This window comes from Gossypium hirsutum, chromosome D03 (genome assembly GCF_007990345.1).
Source record: "Gossypium hirsutum isolate 1008001.06 chromosome D03, Gossypium_hirsutum_v2.1, whole genome shotgun sequence".
Lineage (NCBI taxonomy): Eukaryota > Viridiplantae > Streptophyta > Magnoliopsida > Malvales > Malvaceae > Gossypium > Gossypium hirsutum.
The window spans coordinates 48,224,792-48,249,297 of record NC_053439.1 but is presented as its reverse complement, the minus strand read 5'-3'; the positions used below and the strand labels follow the sequence as shown (position 1 = coordinate 48,249,297).

Here is a 24,506-nt window from a genome sequence, read left to right as displayed (position 1 = left end):
TATTTTAGTAAATATGTATAGTTTCCACAATTAAATTTATATTTTATTAATGATAAAAAAAACCTTTTTTATTTTTATATCAAAATAATATTCTTAAAATGTTGCTAGTTCATTACAGGTTGTTTATTTTATTTTTATATGAAAATAACAAATATGATTTTGTAAAACTTTTTACATTATAATTCATTTAAATTTCACAGAGAATGGAATGCGAGCAAAATCTTAAATTATATTGAATTGATAAACATTCCATGTTACTCAAACATATCACATTTATTTAATTAGTTTTATCTTAAAATGTTAACAGCGATCAATTTTTTTTTCTAATATTTTCATTTTTTAAAAAAACTAAAATGCATTTCACCCTATAGTAGAATGATCTATAAGTTAATGCATTGACCTTTGCATTATGAAATGTGATTAAACTATAATATCCTAAGAATCCAAAGTTCCCACTATCCAAATTTAAAGTAAAAAAACATCAAGAGCTTTTAGTGCCATATAAAATCTAGGTTTAATGAGAACATAAGTTGAATATTGGAAGAAAATGGCCCTAATCCATTGCATTTCCATAGTATTTGGAAGATGCTAGCCATTTTCTTTGATAATGGTAAAGATTGATTAGAATCTAAGCAGTGATCATTACCCACTTTTTGGCCATAAAATTGGCTGCTACTTTCCGCAAACTTATGTAAGTGCTCACTTTGGCAAGAATTAAATATTCATTTACGAGGGGATCTTTTAACATTTTTAAATTAATCTTAATGACAAATTTAGTCACTAACGTTTACATGTTTTGTCAAAATGATTCTAATTGTATTTTTGAGTCTTTATTGCCCATCAATTTTTGTTCTTTTTTTCAATCTGCTTTTTCTAACAGATTTAATGAAAATACCATTAAAAAATTTAACAGGGATGATGTGGAATTTCATATGTAGAATATTTTTAATGAGATATAATTTATTATTTTGATAACCCAATAAGATAATTTTCGAAACCATTTTTTTTAAAAAAATTAGTTGTCGACTTAAAAATGAAAATTGGAGTCGCCACTAATCTTTTATTGAAGTGTGATTGGATCACCTAAAAACGATTTTGGTCTACGAGTTTTAGAAAAACGGGTTCGGGAATCAGTTATGTACGAGGAAGGATTAGCACCCTCGTAACGCCCAAAATTGGTACCAAATTAATTATTTAATGTCTTAAAGTCGAATGATTGAAAATTCGAGAAGAAATTTAAAAATATGATCCTTTTTTATTGATGCCAATTTTAAAAACAATACTTGGAGGAAAAAAATTTGAATGAATGTAGAAAATGTTTCCTCATCTCAAGGCGACAAAGTGTCGCATCCCGTAAGTTAGGATACATCATTTGAATCCTTGAGAATAAGCTAACCCTAAAAAAATTTATCAAAATTTTGTATTTTTGAAATCTGAAAATGTTTGGTTATCTTAGTTCAATGAGAAAACCGAAACCTCGTAAGTTAAGGCACGACTTCTCGGAGTTCCAAATATAACATGCAACTTGCTTTTAATTTTATAAAAAACGTAAGTTTTGAAATTTTAAAAAATTTTAATTATCGAGGTTTGACGAGAAAACCGAAGCCCCGTAAGTTAGAGCACGACTTCTTGTCATCCCAAATACCATGTATTGCAAATCTTGTTATACAGCATTTTGAAAGAAAATTTTACAGACTTAGGAGTAGAAATTAAGGTAATATGGAAGACAAATCATAAATCTATAGTTACATTGATGAATAATAACAAATTAAAATACAAATGGGCAATTGGCACTCATAATGGCACATATCATCTCAACTAATCAAAGAAGACGCAAGGGAATAATATATAATACAATTTTAAAGTAAATAGTACAACAATTTAAGGTAAATAACATACAAAACAAGTTACAGTGAATAATATACTCAATAATTCAGAAATAAATAACTTCCATAACAAATTTTTAAAAACATGTGAAAATTTTGAAATAAAGAAATAATAAAAAGAAATTTAAAATAATACATAAAATAGTTAAAAAGGATAATAATAAAATTCAGAATAAAACGCACCAAAAAAGTCTAAACTTTAAAAGGCTAAAGTTAAATTAATTAAGGATTTAAAAGATGAAATTTAAAAAAAAACTAATAATAATAATGATAATAATAATAATAATAATAATAATAATAATAATAATGATAATAAAAAAATCTGATAATGATGAAAATAAAAAAAACTTTAAAATAGGGAATCTAAGTGAACAAAGGATTTAATTGAAACTAAATGATATTTAAACGCATTGATTTAAAACATATATATAAAAAAAAACTGATGAGGGCCTGATTGCAACACGCATAAAATAACAAGGACCGATTGAGGCAATACCCCAGGCCTTTACACTCAGCGTTGAGAAATAGGCCAAAATAAAATGATATAAAAATTATAGGGTGAAATTTAAAAAAAATAGAGCTAAATTGAATTGCGCCACGAAAGCGGAAGGACCATTCGCGTAAATAAACCATTTGGCTTCAAAAACACGCGGATCTTTCACAAATCGGGTCGGGTTGGACAGTCCATTAATAAAACGACACTGTTTCTGTGTTTACCCTTTGGCCCAAAACGGCGTTGTTTTGGGTAAGCTATAAATACAAAAAAAAGTTTTAAATCCCCACTTCTTCATTTTTTTTAAAAAACCAAAAATTTTCTCTCAAATTCTCTCCTTCCCCAGGATTCGGCCATGGCTCCGGCGCCAGACCACCGTGGCGGCCGCCGATCGCCAGCGACGATGCCGCCGTACACAGTGGCCGAAAAATTAAAAACCTATTTTTCTTGTTTTTTCGACTCCCGGACTCTAAAAACACTTATTTTCATCGAAATCGGCACCTCCTCATCAAAAAGGTACGATTTTTATTTTTTTATTTTCGATTTTCGTTTCAAAAGAAAAGAAAAGAAAAGAAAAAATAAATAAATAATAAATAAGCCAAAAAAATAAAATAATCACCTTTGAGAATGCCCGATATTTGAACTGATTTCTTTTCAATCTCTTTTGATTCATTCGTGTGTGTTAAAATACATAAATTTGGGGCCTTTTTGTTTCCCAAAATTTCCTATTTTCTCTACTTTTACACTATTTGTGTTGTTGTTGGACTCTCCTAGTCCTTTTACAGGTACGAATGTAGCGGCACGTACGAGGAAGGCGGCACGTGCGGAAGCTACCGTTGGGGTTCGGCAGCTGAGGCTTGGCTGCTGCCTAGGGTTTTTTTTTCTTTTGTTTTGGGCTAGGGTTAGTTTTTAGGTTGTTGAGCCTGTTTTTGGGTTTGGCAATTTGGGTTTGTTTCATTTATTTTGGTTTTATTATTTGTATATGGACTGGGCAAATTTTGGGTTTGTACAGCTGCCCTTCTTTGCTCATTGTCGTATAACGGGAATGAAGTAAAGACTTTAACAAGGCCAAATTTGCTCAGTCTTGTCGAGTCTTGACTTCTTTTGGTGAGTAGCTTCACTCCGACCCACTGTGTCTTCAAAGGTATAAGAGTTGCCACTTCAATCCACTCCACTGCCCGGAAAGTAGGATTCACTGTTGTAGCTTCAATCTGTTCCACTGTAATGCCAAAGAGATAGGATTCGTTGCCCACAACTTTAATCTGCTCCACTTCAGCTATTCCAAATCTTAACACTAGAGAGATAAGATTCGCTGCCTTCAGCTTTTATCTGCTCCGCTGCAACACCAGGGACACAAGATTCGCTATCTTTGGCTTTAACCTATTCCACTGCGATGTCAATGCGACAAGACTGGTGTCTTCAATCTACTTCGCTTTCAGTATAGGAAGGCAAGATCTGCTATTTTCAACCTACTTCACTGCTGCTCAAAGAGACATGATTTACAATCTTCAACCTACTCCACTACTGCCTAAGGAGATAGGACTAGTGGCTTAAATCTGCTTCCCTACTATCTTGGGAAGATAAGATTCGCCGTCTTCGATCTGCTCCACTACTGCTTAGGGAGACAGGATCCACAATCTTCAACCTACTCCACTGCTGCTCAAGGAGATAGGACTGATGGCTTAAATCTGCTTCCCTACTTCCTTGGGAAGATAAGATCCACCGTCTTCGATCTGCTCCACTACTGCTTAGGGAGACAGGATCTATAATATTCAACCTACTCCACTGTTGCTTAAGGGGATAGGACTGATGGCTTAAATTTGCTTCCCTACTTCCTTGGAAAGATAAGATTCACCGTATTCGATCTGCTTCACTACTACTTAGGGAGACAGGATCTACAATCTTCAACTTACTCCACTGTTGCTCAGGGAGATAGGACTGGTGGCTTAAATCTGCTTCCCTACTTCTTTGGGAAGATAAGATTCATCGTCTTCGATCTGCTCTACTACTGATTAGGGATACAAGATCTACAATATTCAACCTACTCCACTGCTACTCAGGGAGATAAGACTGGTGGCTTAAATCTGCTTCCTTACTTCCTTGGGAAGATAAGATTCACCGTCTTCTTTAATACACTCCACTACAACTTCAGTGGTATAGGGTTTATGGTTTCACCGATCTATTCTAGGGAACATAACCTGTATAATCCATTTTATGAACTTAATTATGCCTAATTATTAGGATGCCATGATCAAAATGAATCAAATGCTCCTAACTAGACATGTATGAATGATGTTTGCATGAATGTAGAATGTCATTTTTTGAGAATGATCCTTCTTTATCGCTTATGTTGTCATTGCTCGAAGTTTATTAAGGTCTTATCACTGACGTGCTATAACGCCTTCTTGCTCAGTCGGCATCTCAAAAAAAATACTTAATCAGATTGCCCCACTATAAACTTCAAAGTTCAATCCACCGAGACACAAAATTTGTACCATCTTTCTCTCGCTGTAACCTAAGGGTAGAAAAATCTGGTTTTTCCTTAATCTTCTCCTATTGCAATTCAAGGATATGGAATGTGAAACCCTTTGGCCCTTTACACCATTCCCAGGGTGTCAAGCCAAATGCCTATACACAAATAAATGATTCTCTTCTCCAAGGAAACCCTTTTTTATTGCTTGGTGATTGAAGCTTTATCACCAACATGACATCTTGTCATTTTGTTCAGTCAATACTTTTGACAACAAAATCTAAAGGGATAGCCTCAATTTAGACTTTTCCTTCTTAGATATTTCAACCTTTAAAGGTGTATTCTAAACAATGGTCATGTTTCAGGTTACTGTATTATTTAGAAACTTCTAGAGTAATATGCAAAACTTCCCTTGTGAAAGTTTTATTAGTCCATTAATTATTATTCTAATGCAACATGCTTGCAAAAGATTATAAAACTAGATAAGAATAAGATAGCTCAAAATGAATAAATTATCGAGAAGCATGTATAAAAAAATAAAAAAGGAACTGATTTAAAATCTGTATCTTGAAAAGAATAAAGTATTCTAAGAATAGCAAAGAATAAAGTATTCCAGGGACAACAAGTTCAATATAAATAGTATGAAGACTTGGTGCCCCAGATATCGCAACTTGAGCTTCTCTGTATAGACTTTCTGAAGGCATGTGTTTAGGAGATCTACAGTACTCTGCCGATGCCCCAAACGTCGCATACCTCTTTCCTGTTAATTCAGGTATAGCAAGATCACCACATGCCCCAATCAAAATTTTGAGTTACTCTGATCACCTCATGTCCCATCTTGATCAAAACCTGAGCCGCTCTTTTCGGGTTTTTAACTCAAATCCCCTTTGGTCTCAAGGCGCCCTTTGCGAGTTTTCCCCTTAGCCTCTCCTTTTTTTTTGGACTCAAAGTGCCCTTTGCGGGTTTTCACCTTGATCCCTTCTCCTTTTAGGTAAAGTACCTCTTGATTGCATCTGAGTTTACAGGGTTTGGCAAGTTTTTACTATCCATCTCACTTAAGATTAAAGCTCCTCCGGAAAAGGCCTTCCTTACAACATATGGACCTTCCCAATTTGGCATCCATTTTCCTCTAAAATCCTTTTGTATAGGAAAGATCTTTTTCAATACTAGGTTCCCCTCGTGGAATTCTCTTGGTTGAACTTTTTTGTTGTAGGCCCGCATCATTCGCCTTTGATTTAGTCTTTTTCCCTCTATTAAGTTCAGCTGATCGTATCGAGACTGGACCCATTCTGCCTCATCCAACTTTAGCTCAGCCAACACCAGAAGAGAAGAGATTTCAACTTCGATAGGTAACACTGCCTGTAAACCATAAACCAAAGAGAAAGGCGTTGCCCCGATGGAAGTTCTGATTGATGTTCGATAAGCAATGAGGGTAAATGGTAATTTCTTATACCAGTCATTGTAAGTCTCAACCATTTTCCCCACAATTTTCTTAATATTTTTGTTGGCTGCCTCTACTGCACCATTCATTTTTGGGCGATACGGTGACGAATTATGGTGTCTGATCTTAAATTAACTGTAGACCTCCGCTATTGAGCTGTTGTTCAAATTCAATGCATTGTCAGATATGATTCTCTCAGGCATTCCATATCGATATATGATTTCCTTTTTCAAGAACTTACTGACTACTGACTTTGTGACATTAGCATACGAAGTAGTTTCTACCCATTTAGTGAAGTAATCAATAACCACAAAGATGAAACGATGCCCTTTAGAAGCCTTCAGCGATATTGGCCCAATGACATCCATACCCCACATGGAGAAAGGCCATGGAGAAGTCATAACATGAAAAAGCGAAGGAGGCGTATACACTTTATCACCATAAATTTGGCATTTATGGCACTTCTTAGCATAATTGATGCAATCTCCTTCTATAGTGGACCAGTAGTACCCGAATCTCATAATCTATCTAGCCATTGTGAAACCACTGGCATGCGTTCCACAAATACCCTCATGAACCTCCTCCAAGATTTTTTTAGCCTCCACAGTATCCATACATCTTAATAGTACCTAATCCTTCCCTCTTTTATATAAAATCTCCCCATCTAAGACATAATCAATGGCTAGTCTTCTCAGAGTCCTCTTATCATTCACAGCTGCCGGGTCAGAATACTCACGATTCTTCACATATCGTAATATATCTTGATATCAAGGGCTGTCATCCTTTTCTCCTTCTTTGATATTGCAACAATAAGCTGGGTCTTATAGATGCTCATCCGGATAGGCTTCATGTCCTCCTGTCTGCTCACTTTAATCATGGAGGCTAGAGTGGCTAACGCGTCAGCCATCTGGTTTTCATCTCGTGGGAGATAGCAGAAAGTAATGTCATCAAACTCTTTAGTCAATTCGAGAACCAGCTTTCGATAACTGATTAATTTGGGATCTTTCGTTTCCTATTCACCTTTGAGTTGGTATATCACCAATGCAGAATCCCCATATACCTCTAGTACTTTGATTTCACGCTCTATAGCCGCACGAATGCCCATGATGCATGCTTCATATTCTACCATATTGCTTGTGCAATTAAAATCCAATTTGTAAGTAAAAGGATAATGATCCCCGTCTGGGGATACTAATACTGCCCCAATTCTATTGCCCACAATATTCGAGGCTCCATCAAAGTTTAGCTTCCAAATGTGACCCCCCTGGGAATTTGCTTCAGTGACTGCCACCTACATTAAGTCTTCATTCGGGAAATCAAAATTCAAGGGCTCCTAATTCTCCAAGGCTCTAATAGCTAGAAAATCAACTATTGCACCCCTTTCACGGCCTTCCTCACATCGACTATGTCAAATTCAGAAAGTAAAACCTGTCATCTGGCCATCCTCCTATTCAAAGCAGTCACCTCCATCATATACTTTAAAGGGTCTAATTTTGAAATTGGCCAAGTCGTATGGTACAACATGTACTGCCTCAGTCTCCGAGTCGTCCAGATCAAAGCACAACACAATTTCTCAAAAGGCGAGTATATCATTTCACAATCATTGAATTTTTTACTGAGATAGTATATCACCCTTTCTTTCTTTCCTGTCTCATCATGTTGGCGTAGCACACATCCCATGGAATTGTCAAACACCGTTAAATACAGTATCAGTGGCCTATCGGGGCTAGGTGGTGATAGTACTGAAGTGTTGGACAAGTACTGTTTTACCCTGTCAAAAGCTTCCTGGCATTCCTCATCCCATTCACCTGGATTATGTTTCTTCAAAAGGCAGAATATGGGGTCACATTTTTCAGTTAGTTGTGAAATGAACCGAGCAATGTAATTCAATCTCCCTAAGAAACTTTAAACTTTCTTCTGAGTACGTGGTGGAGGTAAATCTCGTATCACCTTGACCTTATCTGGGTCGATCTCGATTCCTTTTTCACTGACTATAAAACCCAACAATTTTCCTGACCTAGATCCGAAAGTGTATTTCGTTGGGTTAAGCTTGAGCTGGAACTTTCTCTGTCTTAAAAACAACTTTCTTAGGACCCGCACGTGTTCTTCTTTCATCCTGGATTTTACAATCATATTGTCAACGTAAACCTCGATTTCTTTGTGCATCATGTCATGGAACAAGGCTACTATGGATCTTTGATATGTTGCCCCAGCATTCTTTAAACCAAACGACATCACATTATAGCAAAACATTCCTTACAAGGTGATGAATATGGTCTTTCCCATATCTTCGGGATGCATCTTTATCTAATTGTATCTATAGAAGCCGTCCATAAAGGAAAACAGAGAGTAGCCTACTGTATTATCCACCAGAGTGTCAACATGGGGCAATGGGAAATTATCTTTTGGGGTGGCCTTGTTCAGGTCCCTGTAATCTACGCACATTCTTACTTTCCCATCTTTTTTAGAGACTGGGACAATATTGGCTACCCATTCGGAGTACTTGATCACCTGTAAAAACCCAGCATCAAACTACTTTTTGAATTCCTCATTTATTTTTAGCACAATATCAGGCCTCATCCTTTAGAGTTTCTGTTGTACTGGCTTGCAATCCTCTCTTATAGGAAGGCGATGCACTACGATGTCAGTGCTTAATCCCGGCATATCCCGGTATGACCATGCAAAGACATCTTTGAATTCTTTGAGTAACTCAATAAGGTCTCGCCTCGTCTCTGTGATAATGTTAGTTCTAATATTCACTTCTTTTCACTCTTCCAAGCTCACAATTTCTATTGACTCCTTGTGAGGTAGGATTTGTCTCTCTTCCTGTTCTACCATCCTCAACAAGTCCAAAGATAAACCACAATCTACGTCATCTTCAAAGTCATGCGATCCCTCTAAACACATGTTTCGTTCAAAAAGAAATTTTGAGTTTGCAACAGCGTCACTCATGTCATTGATATTTGGGGACCTACTGTGGGTACCAAAGAATATACAAAGAATATATGAATTTATGAATAATCATTTGTATAATATGATTATAAATGTAATGAAAGAATGATTTGGAAGACAATCTCAAACAAATGATAGAATAAAAGAATACTTGCTTAAAGTGAATGCAAAAATGTATTTTATTAGAATAATAACGTTCAGACATAAGCCTATTTCACAAAGGAATTCCTATCATTTTAGGCTAAAAACAACAAGAATGTTCTGAACATTACTCTAAATAAGCTCTAAAGACTACAGGGATTCCTTCCACGGTCCAATTATTTAGCTCGCTCACAGGTTCGTAAGGGCGGATTTCTAACAAGGTCTCTCTTTCAATCGTGTCGATGGTATTGATATGAAAGGCTCCCAACATCTCTTCAAAACTTTCTCTCATTGGCGTCTTTCGCTCGAAATGGATAATCCCACCTGTCACAAAAATTTTGGATACGTGAAGGAATATCATTAGTTCCCACTTGATTTCCTCCCCACTTATGCGTGCCCTTCTTCTTTCTTACCTCTTCTCTATCTCCTTCCTTTTTTTGTCTTGTATTTGGCTTGTACCCTAAGCCAAAACGGTTATACTTGTCCTTCAAAATTGGAACCTCAACTCTTCCATAAAGATGTCTCCCTAGTCCTTTTCCCGGCCAAGCTCCTCTTCCTACTATCAATTGTAGGCTCATTCTTGTAGCCTTGGACATTTTTGGCACCGGCATCCTGCTCCCCTCGGTAATAAATGTGGCATTCATAAACTCCAAAAACTGGAAAAAAAGATTTGTCTGCCTCATCATTTGTCTCTAAGTACGGTGCATCACTGGTTATGGCCGCAACAATATCCTCTTCGACATTTATCGTCACCAATCGACCATCTGATATCAACTTCAGCTTTTGACGTAGTGACGAAGGTACGGCCCCTGCCGAATGGGCCTTCTTAACAAACAATTGTAGGAAGGTTTGATGTCCATCACAAGGAAGTCTACCTCATAGAAAGCCAGACTAATTAATAAGGGCATTTCAATTATCCTCATAACCTTCCTCTCAGTGCCATCAAATGCCCTCACTATATTCTGGCACGACTTCATATGCGAGCTATCCACTGGCAACTTGTTAAGTGTGGACAAGGGTAGTACATTTAACGTTTATCAATTATCAATCAGAACCCCAAGCAAGGTGTACCATTTACATCGGGTAGTAATGTGCAAAGCTTTAGTAGACCCCATACCTCCAGGTGGTATTTCATCGTCATTGAAGAATATGAAGTTATCGACACTTATATTGCTAACCAACCGATCTAATTTGTTGACAGAGATATCATTGGCCACATATGTTTCATTCAACACTTTCATTAATACGCTTCGATGTACTTCTGAACTCAAGAGCAAAGCTAGTACAGATATGCGAGCTAGTTGTTTATGCAACTGTTCTACCATACTGTATTCACTGTGCTTTAAGAACTTAAGGAATTTTTGGCCTCTTCCTTCCCTACTGGCTCATTGATGGGCTCGACTGCCTCCTCATTCCTTTGTTCTGTCATTTCCTGTCCGTCATAACATCTCTCACTATGTGTACAAGAATCTATACCCTGATTTTTTTAAAGCACTGACTGAAGTTTCCCTTCCCGGGATGGTTACATTGCACTTATAGTTCTACGAGACCTTCTTGCTATCCTTGTAAGAAAAGGCTGCGGGTTTCTGAATTGTGATTTTTGGTGCTACTAGTACCCCGACGTCATTATTTTTTGGTCTTGAAATGATAACCACAGGATGATTCACCTTTGAAACCTTCATTGTAGACTCGGACACACATATACTTCCCTCCTCCTTGATTTCTTCATAGAATTCCACTTCCTTGTCATCCATCATGCCTTGAACTAGGACTTTAAACTCTTTTCACTCTTGGATTTCATGCCCCTTTTTATGGTGGAACTCACAGTAATTCCTCGTCTCTTCACATCTTTCCCCTAAATTTAGAACAATTAACCCCCTTTTGATTATCTCCTTCCAGACCCTTCTCAGAGGAGTTTTTAGTTTTACAACATCTACCATAATTCTTCTCCCCATAGCATCACTCATTATGTTTATTCCATTAAAAGCATGATTGGGTAGCGGATTCTTTGTACTGGATGAATCGTCAAATTTGACAATACCCAAATTGATAAAACTTTCATCCAGTTTCTTAAAAGCAGTGCAATTTTCTATGGAATTCCCCGTAATTCCCGCATGATAATCACACTATGCGTTTGCATTATACCACTTAGGGTACAGAGACCGCAAGGGCTTTAAATAGAAAGGGGAAACGACGTGTACATCGAACAAACTTTGAGATAGCTCCTTATACGGTATTAGAATTGGCGTAAACTAGAGCCTCTCATTGTTTTATCTTGTACCCGATTCCTGCTTTGATGAGCCTTGCTGATTGGCAACCCCCTTTCCTGGTTGATTTACCGTGATCGACTTCAAGTAATCTTTGTTGTATGTACTCGTGTTGTTCACCTTATTTTCTTTTTTCCTTGAGGCTAACCTTTTGTTACTTTCTCCGGCATCTATCTTTCCACATCTTATGGCGTTCTCAATTATCTCGCCATTCATGACTATATCTGAAAAACTCTTTGTTGCACTTCCTAGCATGTGTGTGATGAATGGGGCTTTTAACTTGTTGATAAAGAGTATCGTGGTTTCTTTTTCTAGGAGCGGTGGCTGAATTTAGATGGCAACCTCCCTCCATCTCTGTGCATATTGCCTAAAACTCTCACTAGGCTTCTTCTCCATGTTTTGTAAAGTAATTCTATCAGGAGTCATATATGTGACATGACTATATTGCTTCATGAATGCTTATGCTAGGTCCCTCCACGAACTAATCTTGGTACAACTCAATTGGTTGTACCACTTGGATGCTGCCCCCACCAAGCAGTCCTGGAAGTAGTGTATTAGTAGCTGGTAATTGTTAATATATCCAGCCATTCTTCTGCAAAACATGGTGATGTGAGCTTCAGGGCAACTGGTCCCATTGTACTTTTCAAATTCTGGCATTTTGAACTTGTACGGAAGAACTAAATCTGGAACCAAGCTCAGATCTTTAGCGTCAATTCCCTGATGACTATCAACACTTTCCATCGTTTTGAATTTTTCCTCCTGCCATTTACACCTGTCCTCTAGTTATTTTGGCAATTCTGCCTTAGCTTTTTCCTTTTCTGCCACCTCATCAAAATCGAGGATCACTGGGTTAGCTGGGTTATTTTTTGGATTTGAACTTGATCCAGTTTGAAAGTACATTGGCATCAAAGCATCGACCTGAGGCTTAATTGTGACGGATGGTCTCCGCGGGTACATCTCAGCTTGGACCTGTACCTTAAGTGGAGTAAAACCTGGAGGATATAGTGGCTCGTCATTATCCTCACTGGGGTTGGTCATGGGGCCTTTCCCTTTATCTATTCCCCTAGTCAGTAATTGGGTCAACTGGGTCATCATGCTTTTTTGGGATTCTAGTATTTTGTCCGTCATTTCCTGTTAGATCTTAGCTATCTGCTCTTGCATTTGCGCTTGTAGCTGGTCTTGCATCTCCCTTTGCATTTGTTCGAGCTTTTCTAATCTTTGGTCCATGTCTTTTGTCTTAGCTCAGATACCGTAACGATGTTTGGTTGGTAAGTTTTTTACCGGTTGCTAGATAAACTGAAATAATTTTAACTAATTAGGACATTTTGGTGGACTTTAATGCATATGATGTAATGTAATGCAAATGCATGAAGTGAATGCAAAAAGGCGTCAATTTAAATTCAATTCCATTTAGAAAACCTTACCAGAAAATAAAAAATTCTTTACATAAAACAAATTACATATATGGCTTAGCCCTAACACTCAAGGCTTTAATTTTCCTAAGCAGCGAAGCTAACTCCTGCCCCCAGTCTGATTCCAGCTCGTACTTTACACTCAGTATATCAGCTTGTACTGCCAAAGTCTGTAAGTAATCTGCTACCTCTCGAATCCGAGTCACAGCCTCTCCCATAATGTGATCTCTGTTTCTGACTTGGTTCTGACAACGAAGGAGCTGTTCTTTTTTATGCTCTTCATTGCTTTCAAGGAATTCAATCCGCATTTCATAGCTTTGTAATGTCATTTCTAATTATTCCACTCTTCTTTTCATTTGCTCAATCTTGTCTAAACTCGCTCTTAGCTCTATTACAGAATTACGATTTCGATACTGATAAAGAGTTTTCTTAAGTTCAGCCACTCTAGCTTTTAGCTCACCCTTTTCATTTCGGCTTTCTAACAAACTCTTCTCTAGGGTTTCATTTCGTATCTGGGCCTCCGGAACTTCCTTTCCCATCTATCGGCCTTGATCTTTTCCTCTTGAATTTCCTGAAATCACTGCTCTGAAGTTTTCCCCAACCTAGCAGCTTTCATCGAACAACGCAACCTCTTATAGTCTATTTTCAAACTATCCAAATCTCCCTCTGCCTTATTCTTCCCTTTTCTTAATTTCTCGGTTTCTAGTTTCTGAACATCCATGTCAAGTCTCAAATTCATCTTCTCTTCTTCCATTTGTTCTATCTTCTTTTCTAACTCTGCATTCTTTCTTTTAAAATCCTATTTTATAATTTCTAACTCGGAGGGGATAACTTGCGGATGTTTCCGTGCCGGCTGGCTGTCTCCCTAACTTGGCCCAGAGATGTTATCATTAATCCTTCTACCCCACCACTCAATATATTCAGGGGTCGTTATCGGACCTACTGCCAATCTCTTTATCCGTCGAGTCTGATTCCAGGCATTGGACATCTCTCGAATCTACTTTTTATAACCATCGCCTTTATATGAAAATTCACACTGAGTTAGTCCTTGAGTTGCAGATACGAACTACCTTGACCTATACTGTCTTAGCACTAGCAACGGTGCATACCCAATAGCTCCCCAAATCCCAAGTAAGGGGACCCAATCAAAATTACCACATTTATATAAGATCTCATCTGGAAGCATCCAATGAGCTCTCCATTCGATATCCTCTTCTCGAAGATTTTGAAGAATTTCCCTCTATTTTTCCTCCGAGATATCATCCTGCCTCGGTATAGCCACATCTCCTTTAAAGGTGAATAATTTTCGGAGAAAACCCGATAAGAAACCTTATCAACTTTCCAAAAGTGACTGTGGAACCATGCTAAAAGGAGCTACGCAAATCCGATAAATCTACCCTCACCTACTCTCCGGTATTTGTTCAGTGATCTGAAGGTTTCTACCAAAATTATCGGGACTGGTGTAACCCTCTTATCAAGTCGGTCAAAAAAATCGGTGACTGCTTCATCAACGTGTCCCAAGGTTTTGGGTAATATAACTAAATCGTAGACACTCAAGGAAAAGACATCAACTTTCTTCTTCGCATCTGGGTGTGCTAGAATTAGATCCTTCAAATTTTTCTAAGGAATACATTTGCTATCCCCCTTCTGCTTAATCCATGCTGTAACCTATTGCTCGCTCATCCCGGTGATATTTATCAATTTCTTCAAAAAGGTTGGGACATTGATAGCTCTCGAGTAAACTCTATCTGCTTGAATCTTCGAGCAACGAAGTAAAGCCATGTACTCCTCCACTGTAGGTACCAGATCACCTCCCCCAAAAGTGAAACAACTGTAAGCAGGATTCTAAAACTGGGCGAGGGCACGAAACAAGTGTTTGTCCACCTTTATGTCAAGCGGATAAGGCAGATCTCCATAACTAGAGTAAAAAAGCTACTTGACCTCATCATTCCACTGATCCTAGATTTTCTTTAATTCTTGCAGACTATTCTGGGTTACACTAATACGAGTGAAGTCCCACAACTCTGATACATATCCTTCGGCCAAACTATCACTTTTTTCCCGCTGTGTTGCCTCAGACCAAGTTTGGACAGCCGCATTATCCTCCACTTTATCAAGAAATCCATTTTCCATGATAAGCTCTCTATCTAGTAACCAAATATGAACCGAAGCCTTTTAGGATAAAATGCTATGTAGTCAAAATGCCATGCAATCAGAGCAAAACACACAAAAGTTAGTATCATGTATAAAAATAAAATTCAACGCAAACAAGAAATAATAAAGTACCTATTCAGGAATCTACTAGGGTTTGTATAGTTTTACCTAAGGCAAGTTTCTAAAGTTCACTACATGAGGTTTTAGCTTCTAGAGCAAAGGTATCCGAACCAGCAGATTCCTCGATCCTCACCCATTATAGGCTCATATGGATCGAGTTCAGTTCAGGGGAATACATTTCCCTATGGCTGCACGGAGATGAAAATCTCACGAAGGCATAGGTACGGATGTATTCTGAAAGCGGTCTACTATCCTGCACAGAGGTAAAAACCTCACGAAGGACTAGTTTCTCGCTCCCACTTAGAGGGTAAACTCGTCCAAATCATGTAATGCAATGCAAATACACTAACAGACTTAAACCAAGCAAGCATGCCATGATGAAAACCAAAGAATGCGAAGGAAAATCGTAATTTAAAAAAAATTTTGCTTTTTTGACCATAAGACCAAAATTAATCAATTTATGGCTCGACTCTCTAACAAGTCCCAATGGAGTCGCCAAGCTGTCGAAACCATTTTTTAAAACAAAAATTAGTTGTCGACTTAAAAATGAAAATTGGAGTCGCCACCAATCTTTTATTGAAGTGTGATTGGATCACCTAAAAATGATTTTGATCTACGAGTTTTAGAAAAACGGGTTCGGGAGTTAGTTACGTACGAGGAAGGATTAGCACCCTCGTAATGCCCAAAATTGGTACCAAATTAATTATTTAATGTATTAAGGTCGAATGATTGAAAATTCGAGAAGAAATTTAAAAATATGATCCTTTTTTATTGATGCCAATTTTAAAAACAATACTTGGAGGGAAAAAAATTGAATGAATGTAGAAAAGGTTTCCTCATCTCAAGGCGACAAAGTGTCGCATCTCGTAAGTTAAGATACAGCATTTGAATCCTTGAGAATAAGCTAACCCTAAAAAAATTTATCAAAATTTCATATTTTTGAAATCTGAAAATGTTTGGTCATCTTAGTTCAACGAGAAAACCGAAACCTCGTAAGTTAAGGCACGACTTCTCGGAGTTCCAAATATGACACGCAACTTGCTTTTAATTTTATTAAAAACGTAAGTTTTGAAATTTTTAAAAAGTTTAATTATCGAGGTTTGACGAGAAAATCGAAGTCCCGTAAGTTAGAGCACGACTTCTTGCCATCCCAAATACCATATATTGCAAATCTTGTTATACAGCATTTTGAAAGAAAATTTTACAGACTTAGGAGTAGAAATTAAGGTAATATGGAAGGCAAGTCATAAATATATAGTTACATTGATGAATAATAACAAATTAAAATACAAATGGGCAATTGACACTCATGATGGCACATATCATCTCAATTAATCAAAGAAGACGCAAGGGAATAATATATAATACAATTTTAAAGTAAATAGTACAACAATTTAAGGTAAATAACATACAAAACAAGTTACAGTGAATAATATGCTCAATAATTCAGAAATAAATAACTTCCATAACAAATTTTTAAAAACATGTGAAAATTTTGAAATAAAGAAATAATAAAAAGAATTTAAAATAATACATAAAATAGTTAAAAAGGATAATAATAAAATTCAAAACAAGAATAAAACGCACCAAAAAAAGTCTAAACTTTAAAAGGCTAAAGTTAAATTAATTAAGGATTTAAAAGACGAAATTTAAAAAAAAAAGTAATAATAATAATGATAATAATATTAATAATAACAATGATAATAAAAAAATCTGATAATGATGAAAATAAAAAAAAATTGAAATAGGGAATCTAAGTGAACAAAGGATTTAATTGAAACTAAATGATATTTAAAGGCATTGATTTAAAACATATATAAAAAAAACTGATGAGGGCCTGATTGCAACACGCATAAAATAACAAGGACCGATTGAGGCAATACCCCAGGCCTTTACACGCAACGTTGAGAAATGGGCCAAAATAAAATGATATAGAAATTATGGGGTGAAATTTTAAAAAAAAATAGAGCTAAATTGAATTGCGCCACGAAAGCGAAAGGACCATTCGCACAAATAAACCATTTGGCTTCAAAAACACGTGGATCTTTCATAAATTGGGTCAGGTCAGACGGGCCATTAATAAAACGACGCCGTTTCTGTGCTTACCCTTTGGCCCAAAACGGCGCCGTTTTTCGTAAGCTATAAGTACCCAAAAAAATTTAAAATCCCCACTTCTCCTTCATTTTTTTTAAAAAAACCAAAAAAATTCTCAAAAATTTCTCCCTCTCCCCAAGATCCGGCCATGGCTCTGGCGCCGAACCAGTGGCCGAAAAATTAAAAACCCATTTTTTTTGTTTTTCGACTCCCGGATTCTAAAAACACCGATTTTCATCGGAATCGACACCTCCTCCTCAAAAAGGTATGATTCTTATTTTTTTTATTTTCACTTTTCGTTTTAAAAGAAAAGAAAAGAAAAGAAACAATAAATAATAAATAAGCCGACAAAATAAAATAACCACCTTTGAGAATGCCCAATATTTGAACTGATTTCTTTCCAATCTCTTTTGATTCATTCGTGTGTGTTAAAATACATAAATTCGGGGCCTTTTTATAGCCCGAAATTTCCTATTTTCTCTACTTTTACACTGTTTGTGTTGTTGTTGGACTCTCCTAGTCTTTTTACAGGTACGAACGTGGCGGCACGTGCGGGGAAGGCAGCGCGCGCAGAGGCTGCCGTTGGGGTGCGGTGGCTGAGGCTTGGCTGCTGCCTAGGGTTTTGTTTTTCTTTTGTTTTGGGCTAGGGTTAGCTTTTAAGTTGTTGGGCTTGTTTTTGGGTTTGGCAATTTGGGCCTGTTTCATTTATTTTGGTTTTAGGATCTGTTTGATTGAAGGAATTGATTTTCCGGAAAATTATTTCCAACTTTTCCAGCGTTTGATTGATGGAAAACATTTTCCATTTGGAAAATGAACTCCAAAACAAGGGGAAATGGGTTACATTTTAGGGAAAATCTTACCCTTTCAATTTCCGTAAGACATTTTCCGTGCTCTCCTCTCTATTGCCTCCTTCATTCCTTCCTTCATTTCCGGTAGAAAATTGCTTCTGTTTATCGATTTTCCAGTAACTTGTTTTTTTAATTATTCAATACTTGTTTTTTTAACACAATTACAAATAATTTATTTGATATTAATTTTTTTCAATTTATAACGATTAATATTGTAGCTTAATAATTGAGTATTATTATAAATAAATCATTGCAATATATGTAAAAATAATTTAAAATATAAAAATTTATTAATATATATCAATATATGTAAAAACAATTTTTTCGAAAAATATTTCCAGGAAATCTGCCAAACAGTCGAAAATATTTTACACAGATTCAATCAAACACCAGAAAATATTTTCCAGTAAATCATTTTACAGAAAAGTAAAATATTTTCCCGAAATCATTTTACGGAAAATATTTTACTGGCAATCAAACAGACCCTTAGTTTAAATTTGGTTTTATTATTTGTATATGGGCTGGGCAAATTTTGGGTTTGTACAATAATTACATGTGGAAAATAATAAAATAAATAAATAATACATTAAATTAAAAAATAACTCGTAATTATCTAAAAAAATTAACTCAGTAGAAAAATTTCTCAGTAAATAAACGTATGAAAGATTAAAACCTTTTGAAAGAAAAGAAAATTTAAAACCTTGAATTTATTCATTAAATCTATTAGAATAGAAAAAGTGGATTGAAAAAAGAACAAAGGTTGATGGCCAAAAAAGGCTCATAAATACAATTTGGGTCATTTTGACAAAACATGCAAACGTTAGTAGCTAAATTTATCATTAAGCCTTTAAACTATAATATTAGAGATGACAACGTGCGGCCAGTTTTTTCCTCCAACCCAACTTCATACATAACCAAAGTAATATTAATTTATACGTTTGAACTCAACTAAAAAAATCAAAGCTGTGCGGATTGAATCTTAACTCGATTGGCATCGGTATTGTTGATAGTGTAGGAGAACATAGGTTCGAGTGCGCTGAAGCGCATTATCCTCTTATTTAAGGGTTGGGAGGGGCTATGGGTAATTCTAGGTATTGTATCAAAAAGAGTAGATATGATGAAAACCTACAATTAACTTAATGTTCAAAAAAAAAATCAAAGCTACATTCAACTCCGAACCAATTTGATATGTCATAAATTTCAATTCTTTTATATTTTATCAAAATAGGATATGAATTTTTATTTTTTAAAATACTAATAATTTTTTTAAGTATAATTCTATTAGAGCAATTATTAATATCAATTTTATTCTCACATGTATTTAAACTAATATTATATATAAAGATATTTTGGTGTAACACGCCAATCTAACCTAGAAGTTAGAACCAGAGGGTTACATCAACTTGTTGAAAAACTGATTCCAAAAAGTATTTTGAAACACTCAAAATATTGCTCGATTTGCAGTGGAAAAACCTTTTCCGAAGTCTTGATTTGAAAATCGAATTCATTTTGTCGACTTAAGTGATTTTGCGGTTCCATGCTTGAAAACGTTATTTACCATTGAATTAACAAACCCAAAATGAGATTCAAAAACGGAATACCAGATTACAGACCCAAAAGCTCAAAACAACAATTACGAAAACCACATAATTACATTAAGTGTGAAAATGATCCGAGCTCCCACACGCCTTCCGGTACTAAGTCAGAGTGTTACCAGAACAGATAAAGACAAAACAAAAGGGGTGAGCTACAAGGCTCAATGTATAACTAATTCAAATAGAGATCATACAAAGCACGGTACACAAATCAAAGTAAAGCAGAGAACTTCATAATGTCTGGGTCTGGGTCTAGGTCTTTAGCACATAGAAGATCAGAATGCTTCTTTTTTACTTAAGTTAGGGTTTAATCTTGTCTCAAAAGATTTGGCTTTTTGGGTCAATGTTTTACGCACAAAATATGGGATGAGAGAAACAATTCCCAAAAGTATCATGCGAAGGAATAGTTTAGCTATTTGAAAAGAGATTGCAAAATTATGGCCCTTATTAAAAGAAAATTTGTGTTGGTCAGTCAGGACCAGAACCACGGTTAACTACTGGGTGGATCCATGGGTGCCAAAATAGGGCCACTTAAAACATATGTATTCCCTCTGGGTAGGCCACTTATGTACTGTTTCCTTAAAGAAATGGTAACAATAGATGGAGCATGGAACTTGGAAGCTTTTAGGGAAAGGTTGTCGGAATATATTGTCAAAAGAATCGCAAGCATTCCTCCCCCACAACCACTAGCAGGTCCTAACGATATTTTCTGGGCACACACAACAAATGGACGATTTTCGGTTAAAAGCGCGTATCAAATAATGATGAAAGACACGTGGAACACACAAGATGATAGGCGGAGAGCTGTTTGGAAATGTCAAAGACCACATCGCGTTTGATTTTTTTTGTGGCTAACTTACAAGCATAGACTGCTTACTAACCTAGAACATGTACGGAGGGGCATTGGACAAAATACGTCATGCCCAGTTTACCACTATGAAACAGAAGATATTTTGCATGTCTTTAGGGACTGTCCAGTCGCTAAAGAAATTTGGCATTACTTTGTACAAGGGAACTACCGAGCACAATTCTTCTTAGGAACCAGCTCCGAATGGATTAACACAAATTTAAAGAATTTAGGATGAAGACTAATGAATGCGGTTCCATGGTCAACGCTTTTTGGATTGCTAGCATGACGGATTTGGAAGAATCTTTTAAGGTCTTTCTTGAAACTTTTTAGGAACTATTAAGATTTTATTAGGTTGGGCAACTCAGTATAGTTTAGTACAAAGCTGGGGTCAAACCAGCAAGAGCAATTTAAAAGATAAATCTAGGTTAGGAAATTTTAGGAATAATAGAATTAGTGTACGAGACTTTTAAGTAATTAGTTTAATTAGGGTTTTTTTTTAAAAAAAACAGCCTATTTTTTCAAATAAGTCTTTTCTCAGCATATTTTTAAAAATTAGGAAGCGATAAGTATCTAACGAGGAAAACGAAAATTCATTCTGAAATTTGCAGGGACTGATTCCCATCTATCAACCTCTCTATTCCAATAGTTGTTGAGTCTATTGCGACCCCCTGACATGCTTGTGTTGCCCAAATGTTTTACATTTTTAATCAGTGGTTGAAGTCTCCACTCTCCAGTTAGCTCTTTCTTTTTCCTTCTTTAAAATATCTTGTATTTGTCATTTGGAACCGTCACTATGAGACCACCATTATTTGCATGGATCAACGTCTCCCTTAGCAGAAATAGTTTTGTCTGTTGGGAACCATTAAAACACATAGTACTACTGAAGTATCATCCGCTCTTGCTAGCACGAAAGCAATACCAGTAACAACATTCCCTTTCTTCATGCAGAAGAACCCATAACAACTTCCTGCCCCGTTTCTTTCCCCCATATTAATCCAACTTAAACGATCTTATCCTGGAAGTAAAAGACAAATCTTTTTGCTCCACATTAGATTCAAACGCAAACAGACAATTCTTAGCTTTACTCAACACTTGCATTGGCTTTGGTTTGTTACTCTTAAAGCAACAGCCATTCTGGTGAAACCAGATGCTCCATAGAATGCTCACCATCTCTAGGTCATCTTTCGAGCTCCACGTGACATTATCCCTAATTATCGACTTCCCTTTGCGAACAACCATTTTGGAGAATGAAATCTCCTTCAAACCAATATTCGACCCTAACCAAACAGCTCTAGCTAAAGGGCAAGAGAGAAACAAATGATTAGCATTCTCAGTTTGATTTTTACAAAAATCACAAATGGTATCAGTCCTTTTTCCTAATTCCTCTTTAGTAAGCAAGCAGCTTATACAAATTTTCCCAAGAAATGAAATCACTTTATACGTGAGCCTCTATTGACACCCTGAACTAACTGAATATTCCCCTTCAGTAGTGAATTTCCAAATGAATAGGGCCATTGCAAAATCATTATTGACAACATTGTCAGTAGTGAGTCATGCCAAAGTCGTGTGATAAGATTCATTAACTCTCTCAACCCAACCAAATCAGATTCTTCTCTTCTTGTCTAAGCATTTCTTAGAAGGAGTGAATCATCCAATATAAGAATCTGGTCACCACTCCATATCTACCAATCAAGCCCTTGATTACACAAATACCTACCGAACAAAAGGCTTTTCCAAATCCAAGAATTCGCAGGTTCAAAATGACTCCTTTTGCAATATTTCTTTAAGATTGTATTTTGTACCAGCCAGCTAGACTCTTTGAAAATTCGCCAAGCTTGACTCGCAAGCAGAGCCTGATTCATCATCTTCATTTTCCTAATTTTTCATATGCAATTTCCTAGAGTCATGACAAGTATTCCAAAAGAAATCTCTAGTTATTTTGTCAATCTATCGAGGGCTTTGGAGCATGATAAGTGACAAATCGGCATATTGTTACCCACCAGCAGACAACAGATTTTTCTTCCATCCTTGAAGTTTGTTCTGTATCGGAAGAATTCAGTCTTATGCCAGATAAAACATTCTCATGAATCTAGTATGACAATTTCTGCTCACCACAAATTCTGATTTATCCATGTTAATAATCTCGCCAGAAAATGGATAGAACTGATCCGAGATTCTTTTAACATGTTGGCATTCTTCTAAATTCGCTTGGAAGAAGATAAAACTATCCTCAGCAAAAAATAAATGCGATATAGGAACTCTATCTCTGCTAATCTTAATGACATGAACCTGTTCTCCTTCCTCTGCCCTTTCCAACACGCACGAGTACATTATGACATAGAAGGATCTCCTTGTCTAATGCCTCTCCTGGCCACAATAATCCCCATTAACTAGACAAAACTAAGACTCGTAAGAATCAAACTTACCCACTTATCCCGACAAGCTTGTAGCTTTGTATACCTCTTTAATGAACCCCAACTGAGCATGTCATAAGCTTTATTCATGTGTCATAATCGGTTTTAATGTATTGACAATGATCTTTGTAATGACTCTATCATTGATGGGTCTAAAATCCTTTGCTGTTTCACCATGAAGCTTTTTGGGAATCAGTAGTATGAAGGTTCTGTTGAATTCTTGTCTCGAAGAAGTAAAAAAATAGCCTCCTCAACTGATGGACCAATGATGTTTTAACTCACACAATAACACTAAACAAAATTTAAAAACCAAGAGTCTCAGACATTAAAATTAATGATTTACATAATCAAACCTTGTTCCAAACAAAAGGGACAGAGACATCAATCAAAAAGTAAAAATAACAAACGAAACCACAGATTTCAAAAACACGTTTTTCACAATTAACCAGAGATTTCAACGGATTTGATCTCAGGTTTCTTCATCTCAACTTTAGGAACAGTGATAGTAAGAACCCCATTTTCCATGGAAGCCTTCACGTCGCCCATTCTCACATTCTCCGGCAACCTGAACCTCCGCGAGAACTTCCCGCTGCTCCGCTCCACTCGATGCCACGTGTCGTTCCTGTCTTCCTTCTCCACGTGCCTCTCTCCGCTGATTTGGAGAACCCTATCGTCTTCGATCTCCACCTTCACCTCCTCTTTCTCCATCCCCGGGAGGTCCGCCTTGAACACGTGTGCCTCCGGTGTCTCCTTCCAGTCCACGCGCGTGTTGACGAAAGCGGAGTTTTCTCGGGAAAGTGAAGGAAACGATGTGACTGTTGGGAAATCGAACTCCTTAAAGGGATCCCACAAGTCCAACGAAAACGGGTCGAAAACGCTGCTGCGCCTGTTGTCGCCAAAGATGGTAGGAATCATTGCCATTTTTAAGCGAAAGCAAGTGATCGTATGCTGAGAAAATTGCTGAATTTCGTTATGTCAAGGATAAACAAAGATTAGGTTATATATATATAAGGAGGAAAGAACTTGTCTAGTAATTTCTAGAAATTTGCATCGCAAAGTTTAGACTGCAGAACATGAAAATGCTAGAAAATTCCAGATTCCTTTATGGGTTTTGCGGATAGAGTTGGCCCAAATTTAAACCGGCCATTTTGGGTTAAAGTAGTCTCTCTTGTAGACCTATTTCCGGGCTTAGAGTAGGTAGCTTGAAACATTGAATAGTAGTACCAAATGACTGACAATTGGATAGGTCGATAATTTTTATTATTTTTTAATTTTTACTTAATTATTGTTGAGCTGAGAATTGATAATTTAATCATCAATTGAATTGATCATTATTAAATTTTAGCTTGGTTGGTATTGTTGTTGTAAC

At 36.5% G+C, this 24,506-nt stretch overlaps 1 protein-coding gene across 1 annotated transcript; it reads right to left on the bottom strand.

Moving 5' to 3' along the window:
• Positions 1-23,438: 23,438 nt before the first annotated feature.
• Positions 23,439-24,262, bottom strand: LOC107950301 (17.5 kDa class I heat shock protein). Its single transcript, XM_016885115.2, has one exon. It carries the CDS (start codon positions 24,056-24,058, stop codon positions 23,579-23,581), a length of 480 nt encoding a protein of 159 aa, XP_016740604.2. The 5' UTR covers positions 24,059-24,262; the 3' UTR covers positions 23,439-23,578.
• Positions 24,263-24,506: the final 244 nt, after the last annotated feature.